The sequence below is a fragment of the Melitaea cinxia genome, chromosome 20 (assembly GCF_905220565.1).
Source record: "Melitaea cinxia chromosome 20, ilMelCinx1.1, whole genome shotgun sequence".
In the NCBI taxonomy this organism is placed as follows: domain Eukaryota; kingdom Metazoa; phylum Arthropoda; class Insecta; order Lepidoptera; family Nymphalidae; genus Melitaea; species Melitaea cinxia.
The window spans coordinates 981,656-1,001,913 of record NC_059413.1 but is presented as its reverse complement, the minus strand read 5'-3'; the positions used below and the strand labels follow the sequence as shown (position 1 = coordinate 1,001,913).

The 20,258-nt window shown below is 36.3% G+C and overlaps 1 protein-coding gene across 1 annotated transcript in view; it reads left to right on the top strand.

Annotated features, from left to right (window-relative positions):
* Nucleotides 1-20,258, top strand: part of LOC123663600 (fatty acid synthase-like) — a 38,621-nt gene that overhangs the window by 5,520 nt on the left and 12,843 nt on the right. Inside the window, exons 9-29 of the mRNA XM_045598272.1 lie at nt 55-241; nt 594-756; nt 1,166-1,335; nt 2,286-2,437; nt 3,590-3,773; nt 3,976-4,124; nt 4,208-4,392; nt 4,479-4,598; nt 4,709-4,823; nt 5,816-6,001; nt 6,174-6,331; nt 6,457-6,714; nt 6,792-6,906; nt 6,981-7,232; nt 7,902-8,072; nt 9,317-9,466; nt 9,603-9,712; nt 10,273-10,423; nt 11,101-11,272; nt 13,880-13,992; nt 14,385-14,549. Coding sequence (XP_045454228.1) covers nt 55-241; nt 594-756; nt 1,166-1,335; nt 2,286-2,437; nt 3,590-3,773; nt 3,976-4,124; nt 4,208-4,392; nt 4,479-4,598; nt 4,709-4,823; nt 5,816-6,001; nt 6,174-6,331; nt 6,457-6,714; nt 6,792-6,906; nt 6,981-7,232; nt 7,902-8,072; nt 9,317-9,466; nt 9,603-9,712; nt 10,273-10,423; nt 11,101-11,272; nt 13,880-13,992; nt 14,385-14,549 — 3,426 coding nt within the window. The remainder of the gene's footprint in view (nt 1-54; nt 242-593; nt 757-1,165; nt 1,336-2,285; nt 2,438-3,589; nt 3,774-3,975; nt 4,125-4,207; nt 4,393-4,478; nt 4,599-4,708; nt 4,824-5,815; nt 6,002-6,173; nt 6,332-6,456; nt 6,715-6,791; nt 6,907-6,980; nt 7,233-7,901; nt 8,073-9,316; nt 9,467-9,602; nt 9,713-10,272; nt 10,424-11,100; nt 11,273-13,879; nt 13,993-14,384; nt 14,550-20,258) is intronic.

The following is a 20,258-nucleotide window of genomic DNA, read 5'->3' as shown; positions in this document are numbered from 1 at the left end:
AACAAAGTAGATGGATTAGAATTAATTGCGACCTTATACTTTTTGAAATGGCAGGATCCTTCACGCTACAAGTCAAGCATACCGCAGCTGGTCACAATATCGGGAAGACAAGAGTCGTCTGTAAAGAAAATATTTGAAAATTTAAAAACTCGTCCCATCGATCCCGAAGAACTGGCTCTGTTCAGAAATATACACAAAACGAGCATTTTTGGCCACATGGGAAGAGGATATACGGTACTTGGTGAGACATTTTTAAATATTTTTAATGTTTGCATTTTATTGTACTCCAGAACTAAAATATTACATACAGAATAACAGTTGGGCGACATCTATCGCGTAACATAAGAACTACGAACTAAGAACTGACGTATCCTACATCGCTATATTAAAATTATCAGAGCAATTGAACATATATACAAGAACTTGATAACAACCGTTGGGGCCAGTAGTCCACCAGACACAACAACCGTCTGGTTGGAGGATCCTCCCTTTGCGATGGCGAACGAAAAACTTAACATCCTGTTCCCCACGCACCTCAAAACAGTTTTATACGTAAGTAAAACTCCAACTTTACAAATGAAATTGTGTTTCAGATACAAACGAGAAAAATGAAACAATTAGTCTATCCGAGAAAGCTGACTACTACGATGACGTCAAACGTCCTCTATGGTTCGTGTACAGCGGTATGGGATCGCAGTGGGCGGGTATGGGTGCGCAGCTCATGAGAATACCGATCTTTGCTGCTTCTATTGAACGGTGTGTACCTTATTAACAGTTTCACGAAGCATTTTAAGGCATGCTAGAAGTCATATATTTTTTTTAATTGATTCAGTTTGTAACATTTTGCTGCCGGGCAATATATGATTCTTTCTCCGTGTAAGAAAAGGGAAAGCTCAATTCACCACACTGATTCATTGCAAGTTGGTGAATTAATTCCATACTAAAAGCTAAGATCGCTATCAGCTAATAACAATCGAGACCGACAGATGTGCTCTCCGAGGCACGATGGCGAGAACCACAAGGATTATTATATAATATGGCTTTGAAATTATTACAGCATTAATTCTTGTCATGAATTAAGAAAATAATAAATATACATTTTATATTTTATCATATATATATTTATATATATATATATTTTATCATATTACTGTTTATATTACAGTTGTCGTCGAGTTCTGGAACCTAAAGGAATCGATATAGTCCACATTATAACGTCGCCCGATAAAACTATATTTGACAACATTCTCAACTCGTTCGTTGGAATCGCCGCAGTTCAGATTGGTCTTACCGATATTCTCAGTGAAATGGGAATCTTCCCTGACAACATTATTGGTATATCATAATTATTACTTTAGATAGGCAATAAAATTGATGTTTTTTTTTTACGGATAGAACCATAAACAAGCATACGGCCCTAATGATAAGTGTTTACCACAGCTTACCGACGCCTGCAACACCACAAAAGTATTGCAAGCGCGTTGCCGAACTTACCCCCGATCTTCCCCAGGAGCTCAGGCCACTTTACTCACCACAGGAACACAACACTGCTTGAAATCAGTATTGTTTAGATTCAATCTTCTGTAAGGTAGACGTACTTCCCCACTTGGGCTGCTCCAGATTTTGAGCAAGATATTTTCTGCTGTGCCCTACTTTAGTGTTTTCATCTCATACTATGTACATTCACCACAATATTCATTTTTTTGAAATAAATAGTAATAATCGCATTGTAAACACGAGAAGGAATTACAAATTTGTAACTCCAAGTTCCGACTGCGCAAAGTAATCGTCTCCTTTCTGGGTTATGGTATTCGCGTGTTTAACAAAATCCCACAAACAATTTTGAAATTTCAACATAAATTTAAAGTTTTTAATAAAAAAAAAAATAGATAAAACTTATTATTCGGTACAGGATTACATAGTTGATAAAGATGTGTGGACTTAGTGACGCTGTATTTTATGCAACATGTTTCTAATTTTGTACTGAAACACAGTTTATATATTATTTTTCAAAAGAGTAACTGCGGAGTTTCTTGCCGATACTTCTCTGTAGAATTTACATTCCGAATCGGTGATAGCCTTACTTTTACAAAAATAATAATTCTTTTTAGTTCTACTTTGTAAAATGACGATTCGAAAGTGCTCTTGAGGCCTATTTGAATAAAGCTGTTTTTGATTTTGATTTTGATATACCATATTTTTAAATATATTTATATTCATCGTTTCCATTTCATATTTTAGTTATTTTATATGATGGATGGTAACACAATTTATTTTACTTTAAGGTCACAGTGTCGGTGAATTGGGGTGTGCATATGCAGATGGTTGCTTCACAGCTGAAGAGATGATACTATCTGCATATAGTCGAGGATTGGTTTCCCTGCAAACTCCTTTCATAAAAGGATCAATGGCAGCTGTGGGGGTTGGCTTCCAACAGGTATACTTTATAGTACTTTTATAGAACTGATGAACGTAGAACAAGTTACCATGAAAGTTAAAACTTTTAAGTTCATTTACGAGGGTCGTTGAATGATTTTATTAAACATTTATTTTAATAAAAGACAATAAAATTCTTGGATAATATATCTAAGTTCCATGCAATTTAATGTTAATAGATGCAGACTACACACTCGCTGTTTTTATGCAAAAGAACAACAACAGAGTAAAATGACCTAATATTATTTCATTATTTCCTATTTCTAATACATCTTCGAGTACGTAAGTTATACTTATTGAAGTGGAACAAAGCAGTAAATATCCTACTCAAAATTTGGAGCAGCCCGACTGGGAAATGACCTTAACCCTAAAGAACATCACAGCAAATTAATACGACTCAACGTTAGTTCTATGTGGTGTTCTTATGGTGAGTAAGGTGGCCAGAGATCATGAGGAAGGTCAGGAGCAAGGTTGCGCGGTTGCAATGCTATTGTTGTTACATGCGTCCATAGGCTACGAAAACTGCCCACCATCGGGTGGTTCGTATACTATAAAAAACAAAGTAACAACATTTGCAAGCGCCATTGATTCACTAACTGTATGAATTACTATTATGACTAGCCCGTTGGCGCAGTTTGTAGTGACCCTGCTTTCTGCTCCGAGGGTTGTGGGTTCGATTCCCACCCCGAGTCTGGGTGTAATATAAACATTTATATATATATGTATTATTTATAAGTATGTTTATCGAAAAAAAAAATGTAGCTATATACCAGTCGACTGTTACCTATAACACAAGCATTAAGTTGCTTACTTTAGGAACAGACGACCGTGTGTGTATTGTGTAAATATTAAAAAAAAAAGAATTAACTTCACGCTGATTGAACTAGTACTGTGTGGCTACGGTACTAAAGAATATAGCCACCCCCTCTCTTCCCGTGGGTGTCGTAAGAGTGACTACGGGCAAAACACATGAGTTCGCGCTATTTTTGGCGTGAACTTGTGGAGGCCTATGTCCAGCAGTGGACTGCGATAGGCTGAAATGATGATGATGATGATGAGATTGAACTACATGCATATATTGTAATGATAGCTCCGTTATTCATACGAATATAATAGATCATTGAGCTATATCTGTGAATAATATTTTTTACAGATATCTAAGCTGTGTCCACCGGAGATCGAAGTAGCGTGCCACAATGGCCCCGATTCGTGTACGATCTCCGGACCAGCCGACATTATGAAAGAGTTCGTCGCCGACTTGACGTCGAAGCAGATTTTCGCAAAGGAAGTGCCGTGCTCAAACATTGCGTATCACTCGCGTTATATTGCTGAAGCAGGTAACACTGATATTTATAATATGTGTCAGTACAGTACAGTAATCTGTACTGTATAATATAAACAACTATTCAATGTTTATCACTAATTTGCTGGTATTACCCACTGGGTTTACCACTCCATTACACACTTGTTTTTTTTCTATTTTATCTTTATAATTTGTTAAAAACAGTTTTAATTTTGTTTTTTTTTTTTTAAATGTAGGTCCAGGTCTTCTGAAGTATCTAACAGACGTGATTAAATCTCCAAAGCCCAGAAGCGAACGCTGGTTGTCGACATCTGTTCCACAAGAAAGGTGGGGTGAGCCGTTGGCTAAGTATTCCTCAGCAGAATACCACACCAATAACTTGCTGGTAAATGTCTTATTATAGTATATTTTGTGCATAGTAAAATATACTTGGTATGGTTATTATCATCATTGACAACTTTTTTGTAGAACCCAGTCCTGTTTGAGGAGACTTCAGCTTTGATTCCACCCAACGCTGTGTTAGTAGAAATTGCTCCACACGGTCTTCTACAGGCGATCCTTAAGCGATCGCTGCCAGAATCCTGCAAACACATTCCACTCACGAGACGTGGACACCCAGACAATGCAACATTTTTCCTTGAAGCTATTGGAAAGTAAATATCTTTGATTACCTAAAAGTGTAAACTCTACTAAACTAATAACTAACTATCTAAAAACTAATTCTACGTTTCTTCCACAGACTGTATATGGAAGGATATAATCCAAAAGTTGAAGCAATTTATCCTAAAATCGAATACCCTGTTTCAACTGGAACACCAATGCTGTCTCACTTGGTAGAATGGGCTCATAATGAACGATGGTGAGTACTAATATTGAATTACATTTACCGAAATAAATTTAATAACATAAGAATTAATAAACGTTAAACATTTAATTTAGTTTTATTTGAGTATACCTATGTTTTTTTAGGAATTTACCGCTTTACGTATCTGCACATAGAAAAACAGCAGCCGCTAGTAAATTTATAACATCTACTCAGGACGATAGCAGCGCCTATTTGAAAGGACATGTTATAAGAGGTAAGGTGTTGCTACTGTTTTATCTTACGGTCTGTTACTGTGGGGTACAATAGATATTGTGACTGTATTTTTTTGCAAAAAAGGTCTATGATGATATAAGGTATAGAGGAAAAAATGACAAAACTGTGACCCCAAGTAATCGTCTCGTGGCTGGGTTATGATATTCGAATATACCTTTAATAAAATCGCACAAATAAGAATCGGAGCTTCTTGTCGATTCTTCCCTTCAGAATCTACATTCCGAATCAGTGGTAGCTTCATTTCTGACTGTAATTAACATTTTAATTTTTAAAATTACTGTTCAAATGTTCTTTTGAAGTATGTTTGAATAATGTTATTTTTGCATTAACAACAACCTTAGCGGGTTGCTTTTAGTTGTGATAATTATAGAGAATATTTACATTATAAACAAAACACTAACTTAAATTATTATTTTGTTCTAGGCTGGTGATTGTATAAAATCAATAACTTGATCATAATTGTTTCATTTCTTAGTAATAAGTTCTGTCAAATTAGTTCATATACCTGCAGTATCAAAGTTGATTTTGATAAAATATAATTCTTAAAATTACACTGTTATGAACAACCAGTACACGTTATATATATTTTATAAAACTAGGTCGGTAAACAAGCGTACAGTTCATTTGATGGTAAGCAATTACCGTAGCTTACAGACGCTTGCAACACCAAAATCAGCACAAGCGCGTTGCCAACTCTATTCCCAATTCCCTTCAGAAGCTCTGGTCACCTTACACACCAACAGGTACAATTGTATTATTTAGCTAGTGTGATCTTCTGTATGATTGAAGTACTACCCCAGTCGAGCTGCTCCATATTTTGAGTAGGAAATTTCCTGCAGTATTCTACCTCAGTAAAGTAAAGAATATATTGATTTGCTGTTAAACAAGATATCAGTTTGTCTGTGAGAGCTACGAAATGCAACAAACTCATTGTTGTTATTAATTTACTAAATAATAACAAAAATGTTACAGAAAAGAACATATATCCGTTTGCGGCGGTATTAGTGGCGGTGTGGGACACTTTAGCGATGTCGTTGGGAGCCGAGAAGAAAACGATATCAGTGGTATTCAAGGAAGTGCAACAACATTCCCAACTAGTTCTTTACGACCAACGGCAGGTCACACTGAACGTGACTCTTCTTAGAGGCACCGGAAGATTCGAAGTAATTATTTATATATGTCGTTGACACCAAAATTCTGATAAACTGTTTAAGTGAATTGGTATCATGTTTAAAGCTTGAAAATAAAATACGAGAGATTATAAGATTCAAAGTAGATAAAATTTTAGAAGATTTTTTTTAATTTGTAGTAAATATTTGTGTATTTATATTTTAGGTTTTGAGTAACAAAATAAAAGTAGCAACGGGTTACATAAATGCAAATATAGAAAATGAGGAGAAAATGATACACGCTACCAACGAATCTGACGGAAGTATGATTTTAGATTCAAAAGATATTTATAATCTTCTCAATTCAAGAGATTATAATTATTCGTAAGTTTTTGAATGGCATATTATTAGATATAAATATATATATATATATATATATATATATATATATATATATATATATATATATATGTTTTAAAAAACTAATTTATAGCGTTTTTTTTTCGCAGAGGCGATTTCCGTTGTATTTATAACGCAAACCAAACTTTGGACGAAGCTAACATTCTGTGGAAAAATAACTGGGTTACTTTTATCGACGGCTTGATTCAACTAAACGTGCTCAGACGAAACTACGAATCTGTTTCCCAACTGCACACGGTAAAAAAAATTGTTATCGATCTCGACAATCACTTAGATCATATGAAAATATTAAATGATGGAACAACAGTCATGAACGCAATAGTTAGTGTAAATCGCGATAGAGTCAGGTGCGTTATTTAAAATTGAAATCATAGTTCGTATTAATCGTATATTTACATTATTTAAACTTTGATCTCGTTTCCAGTTGCGGAGGAGTTGACATGTTTACTTTGAGATTCTATGATCTACCATCGGTAAACAGTAATGTCGCACTTAAAACTGTGCAATTTGTCCCTCATTTAACTAAAGATAAACTTGATGTAAGTATATATTCATTTAATAAAAGTTTTAATAATATTATAAAGATTTATAAAAAAATATCATTTACTTACAGAAAACATCCGCGCTCTACGTCATTTTACAAGTAGTTGCTGAGAATTTAAAAAAACAGGAAATAAGTGTTGCCGAAATCGTTGATAATAAAACTGATAAAGCCAAATATTATGAATCAAAGATGAATATCAATGATATTCCCGGAATACTTATACAATACTCAACTGTGTGCAGAGACGAAATCTTAAAACAACGTGACTTTTTGAAAGATGTCGATGTGGTTTTGGTGAACAATTTATCAAATAATGAAAATGTATGTATGATATACGCTTAATATTTTTAAAAATTAGTGAAAATCCACAATACAATGTTGTTCTGTTCTGATCCAAGTCTGGTTTTGATCATGGTGACAATATAAAATCGTACAACATAAACGTATTTGAACTTTATTGTAACTTTACTGTTTTTTGTAGCCAATAATAATACTATCATTCTTATTATAATGAAACAATTTTTTTAGATTTTATCGCGGTTTGTTAAGTTTATTAGACGTTTCGGATACGTTACAGCAACCACAGTCACGGGAGGACGGGAGAAGGGAGTAAAAACCGCGATAAAATCAGAAAAAGTTGTTTTATTAAAATGAGTGAAAATCGCGTAGACATTAGAAAACTAAACATTCTCATTGTTTCTTGATTGACAATATTTTACAAAACTACTCCGTGTTTTATGTGCTTCGTCAGGCTTACAATTCTTAGGGTCTGTTGTATATTTGTTGTGCCATTTGATAATGACGCTATCCAGCGGATAAAAGCTTATTCGTAATTGTAAATCCGAAAGTTGTAGTTTGTTAATTAAGGCGAAATAGATTCTAACAGCCTGTTTTACCTCCTGCTGTTTATGAGTATTCGTAACTTATGTGGAGGATAAACTTTACCCACGACCGGTAAAATAGGCCCTTATAGTTCTTATTGTTTCACAGCTAGCGCAAGCTTTGCTTCAAGTAAGAAAGCGTAACTCTTTCTTAATTAACAACGAGAACACTAAAGAAACTGCAAAAAGTCCGTCGTTTATGTTGTACCGCACGGTATGCGCTCACACAACAGGATCATTATGTATTGAACTGGCGTTGTGGCATCCAACTAAAGTCCAGGTAACGATGACTTTCACATTGGAACATTGTCTTTGAAGCAGTATTTTTGTCATTTGGTAAACACTGCCCTCAGTAAACAATTTTATATCTTATGCGATATTTGCTATTCGAAAAGTTCATCTTTAACAATAATTAATTAGGTATCTACTATTGAAGGAATTTATTTCACTAGATTAAGTTGACAGTTACTGCAAATTTTGTACCCTTTAGTTTGACATATATATGTAATTAATATAATACGGAAATTCTTTCAAAACCTGCAGGTTTCTACCCTTTTTTCTTGCACAATTCTAAAGGTTTTAATAAAACAATAGTATACTTAGACGTTTCAACTGAGGTTGGTCGCAGCAGGACATTTCCTGCTCAAAATATGGAGCACCCCGACTGGGGTAGTACCTCGACCTTACAGAGGATCACAGCTAAATAATACTGTTTTCAAGCAGTGTTGTGTTCCTGTTCGTGAGTAAGGTAACCAGAGCTCCTGGGGAAAATTGGGGAATGGGTCGGCAACACGCTTGTGATGCTTTTGATGTTGCAGACAACTATAAACTACGGTGTGTGGCTACGATAGTAAAGAATATAGCCACCCCCTCTCTTCCCGTCGGTGTCGTAAGAGGCGACTAAGGGATAACACAGTTCCATTACCACCTTGGAAATAAAAAGCCGACCGATGGTGGGATAACCATCCGACTGCTGTCTTTAAAATACACAGGCCGGAGACGGGCAGCAGCGTCTTTGGTGAGACAAAGCGAGCCCTGCGGTCACCAACCCGCCTGCCCAGCGTGGTGACTGTGGGCAAAACACATGAGTTCACTCCATTTTGGCGCGAACTTGTGGAGGCCTATGTCCAACAGTGAACTGTGATAGGCTGAAATGATGATGATGATGATAAGCTACGGTAATCGCTTACTATCTGGTGAGCCGTACGCTTATTTGCCGATCTAGTTATATGAAAAAAAAAGAACTAACGATTTTTTTCTACTAGGCCAGCTCATTTTAGCTTAGCTGCGGTTCTCTGCTTATTTTATTTGATATATTTTTGGATCAATTCTTATCCAAAGATTGTATATGCATGCATGATTGATACATAAATTAAGAAAAAATGCCAGAGATGAGTTTAATTATTACAATTTTTATTTTCACAAATATTTTTTTTATTAAGGTTTTAATGTCGATACATGAAATGCTTAGGTTCCAATACAATTGAGTTTACGAAAATAATATCTTATTTCATCAATTTAAAGGGAATTTGGAGTGGAGAATATTATCTACCTGTAATTGAAAGTCCAATTAAAGGACGTGAAATGTCTCTTGAAATTAAGAAACCTGGTGAACTTGACACTTTGTACTGGGCGGAGGCATCAGAACCAAGTAATAGTGGCGTAAAAGTGAAGGTACGTCTTTCGTACTGTTAGCTTATCACTTTTTTACACTGTATAATTGCATAGTAATATTGTGAAATTTATACCAATCTAACTTATTTAAAGATGAACATTTAGACTTCAATAATAGTTTTGAATGATTTCTTAGGTTCATTACGCTGGAATAAATGACATAGAGGTCAAGAAAAAGAGTGGTTTTATGGCTTCAGATGAGAACAATGAAAATACCCTCCTCGACTTCAGTGGAACTACTGAGAAGTAAGTTATTAACGTCATTCATACTCGTTACTCGTAGGACGGATATATCCGCCAACTCACAATGAAGCGGCGTGTTGGTTTACGATTCGACCCTTTTCCAAAAAAATATAATAACCAAAGCTTTAACAGTCCAGTAATTACGATGACGATTCATGACGAATGACGAAGAGTTGTTTAGTGACAGCAAGAAGCTGCTGAGCTAGAGGTCACGAGTTTATTTTATGTTCGCGACAAATATTTGCCTGGCCTGGTAATGGTAGCAGCACTAAAAAGTTAGTTTAAAATATGAATAAAAATATTAATTAAAATATTAGATTTCAAATCAAAAAATAGGTTCATACCTTTTTTCATATAGGTCGCTGGGCTATAATTTCATGATTTTGTCCGTAAATGCGATCTTTGGCCTCATTTACTGATCCTTATTACTATTTTAGTGTGCAAAAACTATTGTTAAATAAATAATAGATATATCAATCCAATCGCATTTGTTTCTATATATTAATATAATAGCTTTGACTATAGCTATCATTCAATATCATATTTTTTTTGTGTATCTGCAGCGGAGATCGGGTTATGGGCATTGTTTATGACAAATCAATCAAAACAACCGTAAGAGCAAGCCCTGATCTATTGTGGCCAGTGCCTGATCACTGGAGCCTTGAGGACGCTGCTACAGTACCCTTGGCGTATTGTTTGGCATTCTACTGTTTGGTAAATATTACTACATAATTATGTTCTTTATTAATTGTATATGTTTGTATTGGCCATATAGATGTTTGGCCTGATCTGGGTATTTAGTTCCCGGATACCTGACACTTGATTGATCCCGTGGACCGTTGCTCGAAGCGTTTATTAATCTCTTATTTATTGTTAATTTCTTTTATTCAATATCTTTCCTTATACGTATACACATTGAAACCATTATACGTATATACATTTGAAAAAAAAAAATAGAAATATATAATACAAAAAAAATCATAATTTAGAATAGTATGCCGTGGCAGGTTGATACCCCGGGCGCCCGTAGTTAAGCCTCTAGAGTTAGACCGTCTGAAACAAAACTACCTTTTGTGTCCCACCCTTAATCCTACCATCAAGCGAAAGTTTCTTAAAGTGTTGGTCGAAACTCTTCGTTAATAAAACTATTGACCGATAATAATCATTGACCGATAGGAACAATTATTGTTGAGTTCACATTCCACATACTGGTAATGTCGTGAATACGATCTGAATATTTACTAAAATTTTCTTTTTCCACATTTGCGAGATTATCTTCATGTGGAATTGTAATTTCAACAATAATCAATTGGCGCGTTGATCAATTACAAACACAATTATTATTATGTAATCAATATACGTACGTCTGAGTTTTATTTTTTTTATTACAGGAAATAAAGAGCACTTTTCTGAAAGGCGCAAATATACTCGTTCACGGTGGAGCCGGTGCCCTCGGTCAAGCAGTTATATCTATCGCACTGGCACACGGTTGTCAAATCTTCACAACGGTCAGCGACATCAAGAAAAAACAATTCTTGCTAAGATTGTTCCCGGATTTGAAAGGTATTTTTTAAACATGCTTTTTAAGTTATAAACAAGCGTATGGTCTCCGTGATGGTAAGCTGATACTGTATCTTATAGATAATAGTAATTCCAGGAGCATTGCCAGCACTTTGTTGATCCTACCTCTGATCTTCCTCGGGAACTCTGACCAGCTTACTCACCACAGGAACACAACACTATTTGAGAGCAGTATAATTTAGCTGTGATATTATGGATGATATATTATGACATATGGATTTTCTCTAGAAACAGTAAAAGGGTTTAGGGAAAATTTGTAGCCATTTGTATCACATGATTTTCAAGACGAAGTTTCTCTTGCAAGCCTGTAATATCCTCATGTAGAAGAAGGATTAGAACTTAATCCACCACGCCGCTCCAATGCGGTTTGACAGATATATTCCTTACTTAAATCCCTATATAAATTAATTTTGTTCTTACTATTTTTGCCATGTGCTGCCGTTAGAGTAGAATAGCACCACCCTCTTTCTTCCCGTGGGTGTCGTAAAAGGCGACCGAGGGATTAACCTGGCTCAAAATTATCAGAGTCCTGGAGAAGGAAAACTTCACTTGAAACCCGGAACGGGGTCTCCGTCAGCCATTCGTGGCATAGCTCTAAATGCGAAAGACTCCTGCAGCCGAACTGACTCCACACGTATCGACTCGTCATTCCTGTGGGCCTCGCCAGTGAGGTCGAGAGGGTGGTGCAGAGCTTAGGCAACTCTGCGTTTTCCTTAAGGATGAGGGGGCTTAGGACGTAATCCAGAAACTAGCTAATCGCGTGTATCCGGAATCACAATGCGGGTTTTGTGCACTGCGTTCTACAATCGATATGGAGTTTACGCTCCGGCAACTACAGGAGAAGAGTAGGGAGCAGAACATATCTCTGTTTATGGTGTTCGTTGACCTAAATAAGGCTTTCGACATGGTTAGCAGAGATGGACTATATACCGGACTTGAGAGCATTGGGTGTCCATCAAAACTTCTGAGCCTGACGAAATGCTTCCATAAAGATATGAAAGGTTCTGTCGTATTCAACGGAAACACATCCGATCCGTTTGAGATGCGTAGAGGTGTACGACAAGGCTGCGTATTGGCCCCTACCGTTTGGTATTCATTACTCTTAAGAGAAGCGTTTGGCAACGACCAACAGGGTATCCATTTCTATACGAGGGCCAATGGGAAGCTCTATAACATCACAAAACTTCTCAAATTCAAGCGTAATCGTGAGGACATTTTTGTAGACAGACGATTATTTGCCGATGATGCAGCTTTTATCGCTAACTCCGCTCTCGAGCTTCAGACCATATTGGACAGGTTCGCCCGGGTGAGTAGTGATAAATGCCAAAAAACCGTTATGATGGTGCAGGGAAGCACGAAAATACCGAAAATTATGTTGGATGGTGTGCCCTCGTGTGTCTACCGTGTCAAACAATCTCTCGCTTGATGCGGAGATCGATATTCGTATCGGCAAAGCGGCGACCACCTTCGGGCAGCTTAATACGAGAGTAAGGCAAAATAAACATCTTACCACGCGTACCAAGATGATCGTGTATCAGGTATGAATCTTGAGTATTCTCTCCTACGGAGCTGAAACCTGGACGACGTACGCGAAACAAGAACGTCGACTAAACGCCTTCCATATGTGCTATCCTCGTAGCATCTTGGGCATATCCTGGGAGAACAGAGTTACCAACGAGCGGGTTCTTAAGATTGCACAGCTGTCTAGCTTCACAGCGTTACTCAAGCAGAAGCGGTTGCGTTGGCTAGGGCATGTGCATCGAATGGAGCCCTCGCGCCTGCCTCGGCGGATCTTGCTTGGTGCTGTAGCAATCGCAAAAATAACATGGGGAGGCCCATGCTACGGTTCAAGGATTGTGCTAAACGAGATATGCACGCCTTTGGTATCGACCACCAAAACTGGTAAGCAGTTGCCAAAAACCGTGACAGGTGGCGTAAAGTTGTTGTGGACGGACGCAAAGTACACGATCAAGCTTGGTTTGGACTTTAGCGACAAGAAAAATGCGACAACAACGAGCTTCTTCCGTCACTGACACCTCCCAGTTTACCTGCAAGGCATGTGGTAGAGGCTGTCCCTCACGTATGGGCTTATTCAGTCACGAAAAGAGATGTGTAATTAACTCAACTTGACACTGTTTAAATCGTCTGCAACAGACGAATTGGGGCCAATGATTTCTTACTATTTATTTGTTTTTAATATTTTTTAATGTTGTGACTGTCCGTACTGCAACAATTATATACACGGTACTCGCTGAAAATCATTGTTGGGGCAACGATATCTCAACAATACTGGGTGGGCGTCCGATTGGTGATATCACAAGTGACAAGTTAATTTTTTAATAGCTTTGTAATAATAACATCAAATATTGTTGTTTTCTATCTAATGTAAGCAGTGTTTTTTGTTTGTTACCAGTAAAATTTATTTAATTAATTAATTTATTTATTTATTTATATTCTGTACAGTTGAGGTCGGGCTGCTCCAAATTTTGAGGAAGAAATTTCCTGATTTCCCTTACCTCAATAGAATATAAAATTATCTTCTGGCGCTTTTTACGACACTACGTTCTGCAACGTACTTTTCAATTTCAGAGGAATACATTGGAAACTCACGTGATATAACTTTTGCTGATACTGTCCTAAGTGCCACTAAAGGTCGCGGTGTCAATTTAACAATATGCTGTGTTCGAGGAGAAATAAAAAACGTAAGTGTAAAATTATAAAATCACATCGTTACGGTGATCGTATTTTAAAAAATCATACATAAATTTCAAAAGCATCATTATATCGTCATTCTGCAAATTAAATTTATATTTGTTTTGTCTTAGTCATTTAATTGATTACACAGGCACAAAAAAACAAACTCTGTACCTTTGACCAGACCTGTCTGGGACTATGTATTTTGAAGCGCTGTATCTGGATTTGAAGTCAGTTTGATCCATACAGCCTCTCATTATGAGTAAATTCAAAAAAATACCGCGAAACACAGATGCTGCAGAGAAGAATCAGCAAGTAACTTCGCAGTTACTGTTTAACTGTCTTTACACGTGAATTATAAAGACAAATGTAATTTTATATCCTTTTATTTTATTGACAGGCTACCCTCAGATGTTGCAATGTATCCTCAATTGTAATTGATACGACTGTTTTATTAAATCGCGAGGAATACAACTTTGGAATGAAGTACTTACTTCAATCAATATCCTACACATCTATTGATATGAATTCAATTCTGGAGCATCATAAAAAGGGTGAATTGAAAGTGAGTATAAGTTGCTAATGTGAAGTTCGATTTGTTAATACTTGAAAAAATTCAGTCTAAAGAATTGTTTTAAGTAAATATACTACTAGTTGAGGGCAAAAATATACATATCATAAGCTTTATTTACAAGTAGAAAAATAAAATTGATTGAGCACATAGCACATAATATATACAATTATTACTATATAACTAAGTTAAATTACATTAAACTAAAAAAACCTTAAGTATATAATATATACATAACATAATAACTAAAAAAATATTATTAAAAGGAGTCCCTTTAGGCAAGGTTCCGAAGATACTGGCAGCGTTCCCCCTTTGATAGCTAGACTAATTCTTTGTCCGAAGTAGCTGCCAGCTCTTCGGTCTCCTATGACGTCGAATAACCTTTTTGTTATTTTCTTAAAAAGTCTTATAGTGCTAGGACCCATAGAGCAACACGGAGGGGAGTAGCCATTGGGTTTGTTACCGATACAAAACTGTCTGTCGTTTTTTGCCTGGGTAAAATTACACACATGCACACTTTATGTAATTCCCACACAATAATAATCGTCTGTCACTACGAAACTCACACATACTAAATTAAAATCACACTTACATTTTTCACACACATATAGATACATTCTGTGTCATTACAGTATAATAACACGACGCAACTACAATGACAAATTGCTTACAGCCATGGTTGTAACAACTATCGATACGCATTATCGATAAATTCAAGTACTCGGTTAGGGAAATAAGGCTTTTAAAGTGATACAAAGGTAAGATGTTATTATAAAAATAGACTTAATTTATTATATACTACGTAACATAAACGATGTATACTATGTAAAATAAACGATTATAAAGAGTAAAGATTTGATTGTTTGTTTGTTAGCATTGAATAGGCTCCGAAACTACTGGACCGATTCAAAAAATTATTTCACCGTTGAGAAGCTACACTATTCTTGAGCGACATAGGTTATACTATATTTTCAAAAATATTAGGGATCCTTACTAAAGCTCCAATAATGTAACCCAAGGGATAAAAAATAACCTAAAAAATTCCTTACATTACGTGCGCTGCAAAAACTAATGATAATAGAAATATATAATGTAGTAAGACTTTGTACAACACATCACTATCTACAATAATTGTATTTGCTCGCAAACGAAAAAAAAACTGACTTCAATTACACCGACAAGTAATACAATATACCTAATGTATACGCGTTATCAAAGGTTACTCAAAAAGTTGTTATCAGATCTTGGTGAAATTTGAACGCGACCACGTAATAAACATCAGTTTTTTATTAAATTAAAAATCATCAAAATCGGTCCACCCTGTCAAAAGTTCTGAAGTAACATATATAAAAAAATACAGTCGAATTGAGAATCTCCTCCCTTTTTGGAAGTCGGTTAAAAAGTGTCGCGACAGCATATGTCTAACTATTATAATTATGTCACAATACGTTTGGTGCAACGTTATTGTGCCAAATAATGCCAGTCTACAATAAACGATTTAAAGTTAACACATTTTGAGGAGTTGATGATGTACACGATGATGTCAACGAATCGAGAATAGGGAGCGTAGCACTAATGGCATCATAAGATGATAGCTTGTCATCTGCTAGATTTAATGATTTGTCGATAACTCTGAAAGGATGGACATTGTTAATTTTCAAAGTTGATAAATCTAAGCTTCATTTCACTACTATGACTAAGGTGAACCATATCTTGATTACCTTGTACATGAGACAAAAAAAAAACTTACGGGACAAAAACAGTGTGGTGTTAGTGTTGGTTTGGTGCCCTTGGTGCTATTGTTCGCCAACACTTGAAAGTTAGTGGTATTGATATGATCTGAACAAATTACACTATTTTTTTTGGGCGTCCAAGTTAATCTGTTATTACAAATTTTTTTCCACGTATCCCTTAAATTTGGATTTTAGAAAACCTGCCAAATTTTTATATAAAACATTATGGTCGAAGTTCACATTAAGTAATTCTAGTAAAATGTATTAATACTCATAATACGTGTATTATATTTAATTTAATGCAATTTTATTATATAACTATGTTTATTAAAAAAAGCTAGCAATATAATATTTTAAATAAATCAAAATCTCAAAAATATCTGTCTCCTCTTTTGCCTTTGCCGTTTTTATCGATAACCATCTACAAACAAACCGGTAACAACACTATCGCTCGGCGACAGTGACTTCTCGGAAATAGACTTCGATCAGTCGCTCGACCGATCCGCATATTGTATGAGGGCAAGCGGCCTGTGTTGGTAAACAAATCGAGTCAACACGACCGATAATATTTGTAATTTTTAAGTTTAAAAAAGGTTTAAGTATACAAGTAATAATGTGATTAAAAATACTTACGTATAAAAGGTAACGCCATTTTTTAGTAAATTTGACGTGGCAAATCTTTTTTTGCAGCAAAAAACAGAACAATCTGGCATTTTTGAAAGACGTTGATTCAATCGCGCAACTAGATTTAGTCTAGTGATCAGTGCGGCTGCAACTAGTTTTATGGTATGCATATGGCCATTTGGCCTTATACCTTGACAGAGGGGAACGCCTGTACATGGCTACTCCCCTCCGTGTTGCTCTTTGGCTAGGACCCCACGAACCAAACGTCTCGACAGCGAATGGGACAAAATCATATTCGGAGCCTAGACCCCTGTATTTGTGTGTTTTAGTTTTTTCAGCCGCTTCACAAGCCGCACCAGCTCTGTTGTTGGTTCCATGTAGATGGAAAGGGGCCAGCGTGTCTGAACAGGTTGCATCCCATACCAGCACCCGGCCCATCTTCCATGGAATCAAACTCATACCATCCGGTCTCTTGCCGTCGTCTCTTGCAATACCAGTCGGCTCAAGTACACTTGGCAAGTTGACGGTGGCAAGGGACCGGCATATGATATCGTTATGTGCAGCATGTCTCAAGAAGGCATGAAAGACCTTGATGTCCTAGCTTGTCGACATCACTGTCACAGGGACATTTATGAGGAGCGCAGACCGGAACCCCAAGCCGCAGACAGGTTGTGATTCGGAGCGTGTCAGGCTCAAGAAATGTTCCTGTATTTGACGAAGGGTACGCATGAAGCCAGTAGCCGGCCTTATGGGTACCCACGGCCAAATGCCTAGCACGCGCCGAACCTGTACTACAGCTTAAAAGATTGTCTTAAGTCAATTTGCAGTTTATGTCGTCCCAGCTCCTCTGTGAATTTGGAGAAACTGGAAAATTTTGACCTGGGCATGCAATTAAGAAAGCGTTTCTAGCTTCTTCCAAACCAGCAATCTCAAAGTTTGAAGGGGATGCCCTTAAAATTTTACTTATAAGATTTACTGAACTATGGACAGAAGATAGGAAGGCTGTTAAAGCGACACTGGAAATTTTGCGAATCCCTAAACCACCACAACGGATAGGTAGGGATGCTTGGGTCCAAGATTGCTCGTTTAGTTGCATATCTTAATATGCATTGCATACTTGCATATCTTAATCGATTCTAAGCTCATTTTTATTAAGTCGTCTACTTGTGTTAAAAGATCTGGGTGATTCCAAAAGCGCATACGTAAATTTTGGAACGAAAAGACAGTATTTTAAGATGCAAAGTGCATAATGTGGACTAATTTCAAGGAGACGATCATCAGAATTTTGAAATTTAGTGATTGAATTATTAATATATTCAGAAATAGATTAATCAAAAATTGGAGAACCTAAAAGGTAAAGGGAATTACTGTTAACTATTTTAATATTTGGAACCGAAATATTAAATTTTTGTTTTACATTATTTAAATTTAAGTCACAGTTATTTATAGAAAGTTCGCATTTGCTAAAATTAAGTTCCAAACCAATGGCTTCAAATTTATTTTTGATTAAAAAAAGGTCCGAAAACACAGTATCCACATCACCTCCTAGGGTTCCGTCGTCCAAATACCAGACGAAATTAGAATTTAAATTTTTAATTATCGGATTGAATTTAGGATTTAAATTTTTAATTATCGTATTTATAGCCAAACTAAAAATTGCAGGCCCAAAGGGATCACCCTGTTGACAACCTACTTGCGAGGACAGTTCATTAGAACGATATAATAATTTTGTTGGGTCAGCGTAATTGAGAAGAAGATAATTGTATATTTCCGGTTTATGCTGTTTTATTTCTGACAGGGTATATACCGAATTGAAAGCATTTTTGACGTCGATTTTGGGCAACACGTCAAGCTGGCCGCAAGTTAGGAAAGAGCATAGGACATGGACGCCTGCCTCACAGCCTCCTTTTACACCGAAACCTAACTGTACGGGTTCAAATTCCGAATTTAATTTTAGTAAAATATGTCGAACAGCAATTTTGGAGGCCAGACGTCGAAGTGTTGATCCAACAGCAATTGGTCTCACCCCTCCGTCCTTTTTGGTGAGGGCGATGAGGTTCACGCCGAAAATAATGGGAACAATTCTGGATTGACATTACCAAAATACATAATATTGATTAATTTAGTGATCGAATTTACAAGTTGCTCACCTGCATCATCCACAGGATGCGATGTTAAGTCTTTCAAATGTTGTGGTGAGATTCCATCCAAACCTGCAGCCGAACCTGGTTTAAAAGATGAAATAGCATCCATAACATCTTTGATTTGAATTTGAAGGCATTCTTGCCCTGCTGTTGGTGGGTCGATAAAAAATGGGTTTACAGGAGCTGGAGGGTGTTTTGTCCGTAAGGCCTGAAGGGTGTCAGGGGTATCTGGTGATAGCACGTCGTTGGAGAACAAAAGGCGAGCGGCACCTTTGAGATCTCCGTCACATATTTTGTTTTGGATGACTTTGTTGCGATTACAATCATGTTTGATTGGAGGTGCGGGAGAAGGCGAGGAGCTTACAGCACAGTTATTTTTGATCTTTTGTGTCAAGGATAAATTCGGTTCATCAGTCTTTATTATATGTAGTGCGCTGTATGAAAATAAAAATAGGTTCTGCCAGTCTTGAGTACAATTGCTAATGTAACATTTCTGGATTTTTTTTTTTTTTTTTTTTTCAATTTATTGGCCAATACATAACAAATACATTTTAATTTGAAATTTAAGTACCACGAAAACCTCGCGGGTTTATCTGGGTACAGGGAGTCACTCAGTTAATTCAGTTTATTTTTGTAAAAAATATTTTTTTAAACGTGATTTGGTTTTCGTGGTACTCTTATACATTTCTTGCAGTTCTCTGGGCAGTTCGTTAATATATTCGGGTATTAAGTAGTCGTCAGTTCTCTTTCCATACTTATTGTTAGTTTTTGGTAGGTGATATTTAAGGTTTGAATCAAGTTTACGTAAGCCTATAGGTCTTAGTTTTTCATTTAACAAGGTTGTATTATTAATTTGGGTTAGAACAGAAAATTTAACTTTATCATATATATTCATAACATTACAATGACGAAAGAGCTGACTATAGTTGTTCTTATAATTATTAAGTATGCGTTTAGGTACAATTGTTTTTAATAATCTTAACTGTAAATTGTAAATATTTTCCAAGTTTGATCTGCAGGATCTACCGTAACTACTGACACCGTAATCGATAACCGAGTCAGCCAAGGCCACGTATAGGAGCCGCAGTGTCTGGTATGGTAATTTGGCTTTGAGTATACTTAGTTTGCTTAATAAGGATCTTAATTTTGTGCACACGTGATCTATATGCGGGCCCCAAGTAAATCTGTCATCGATTATTAAG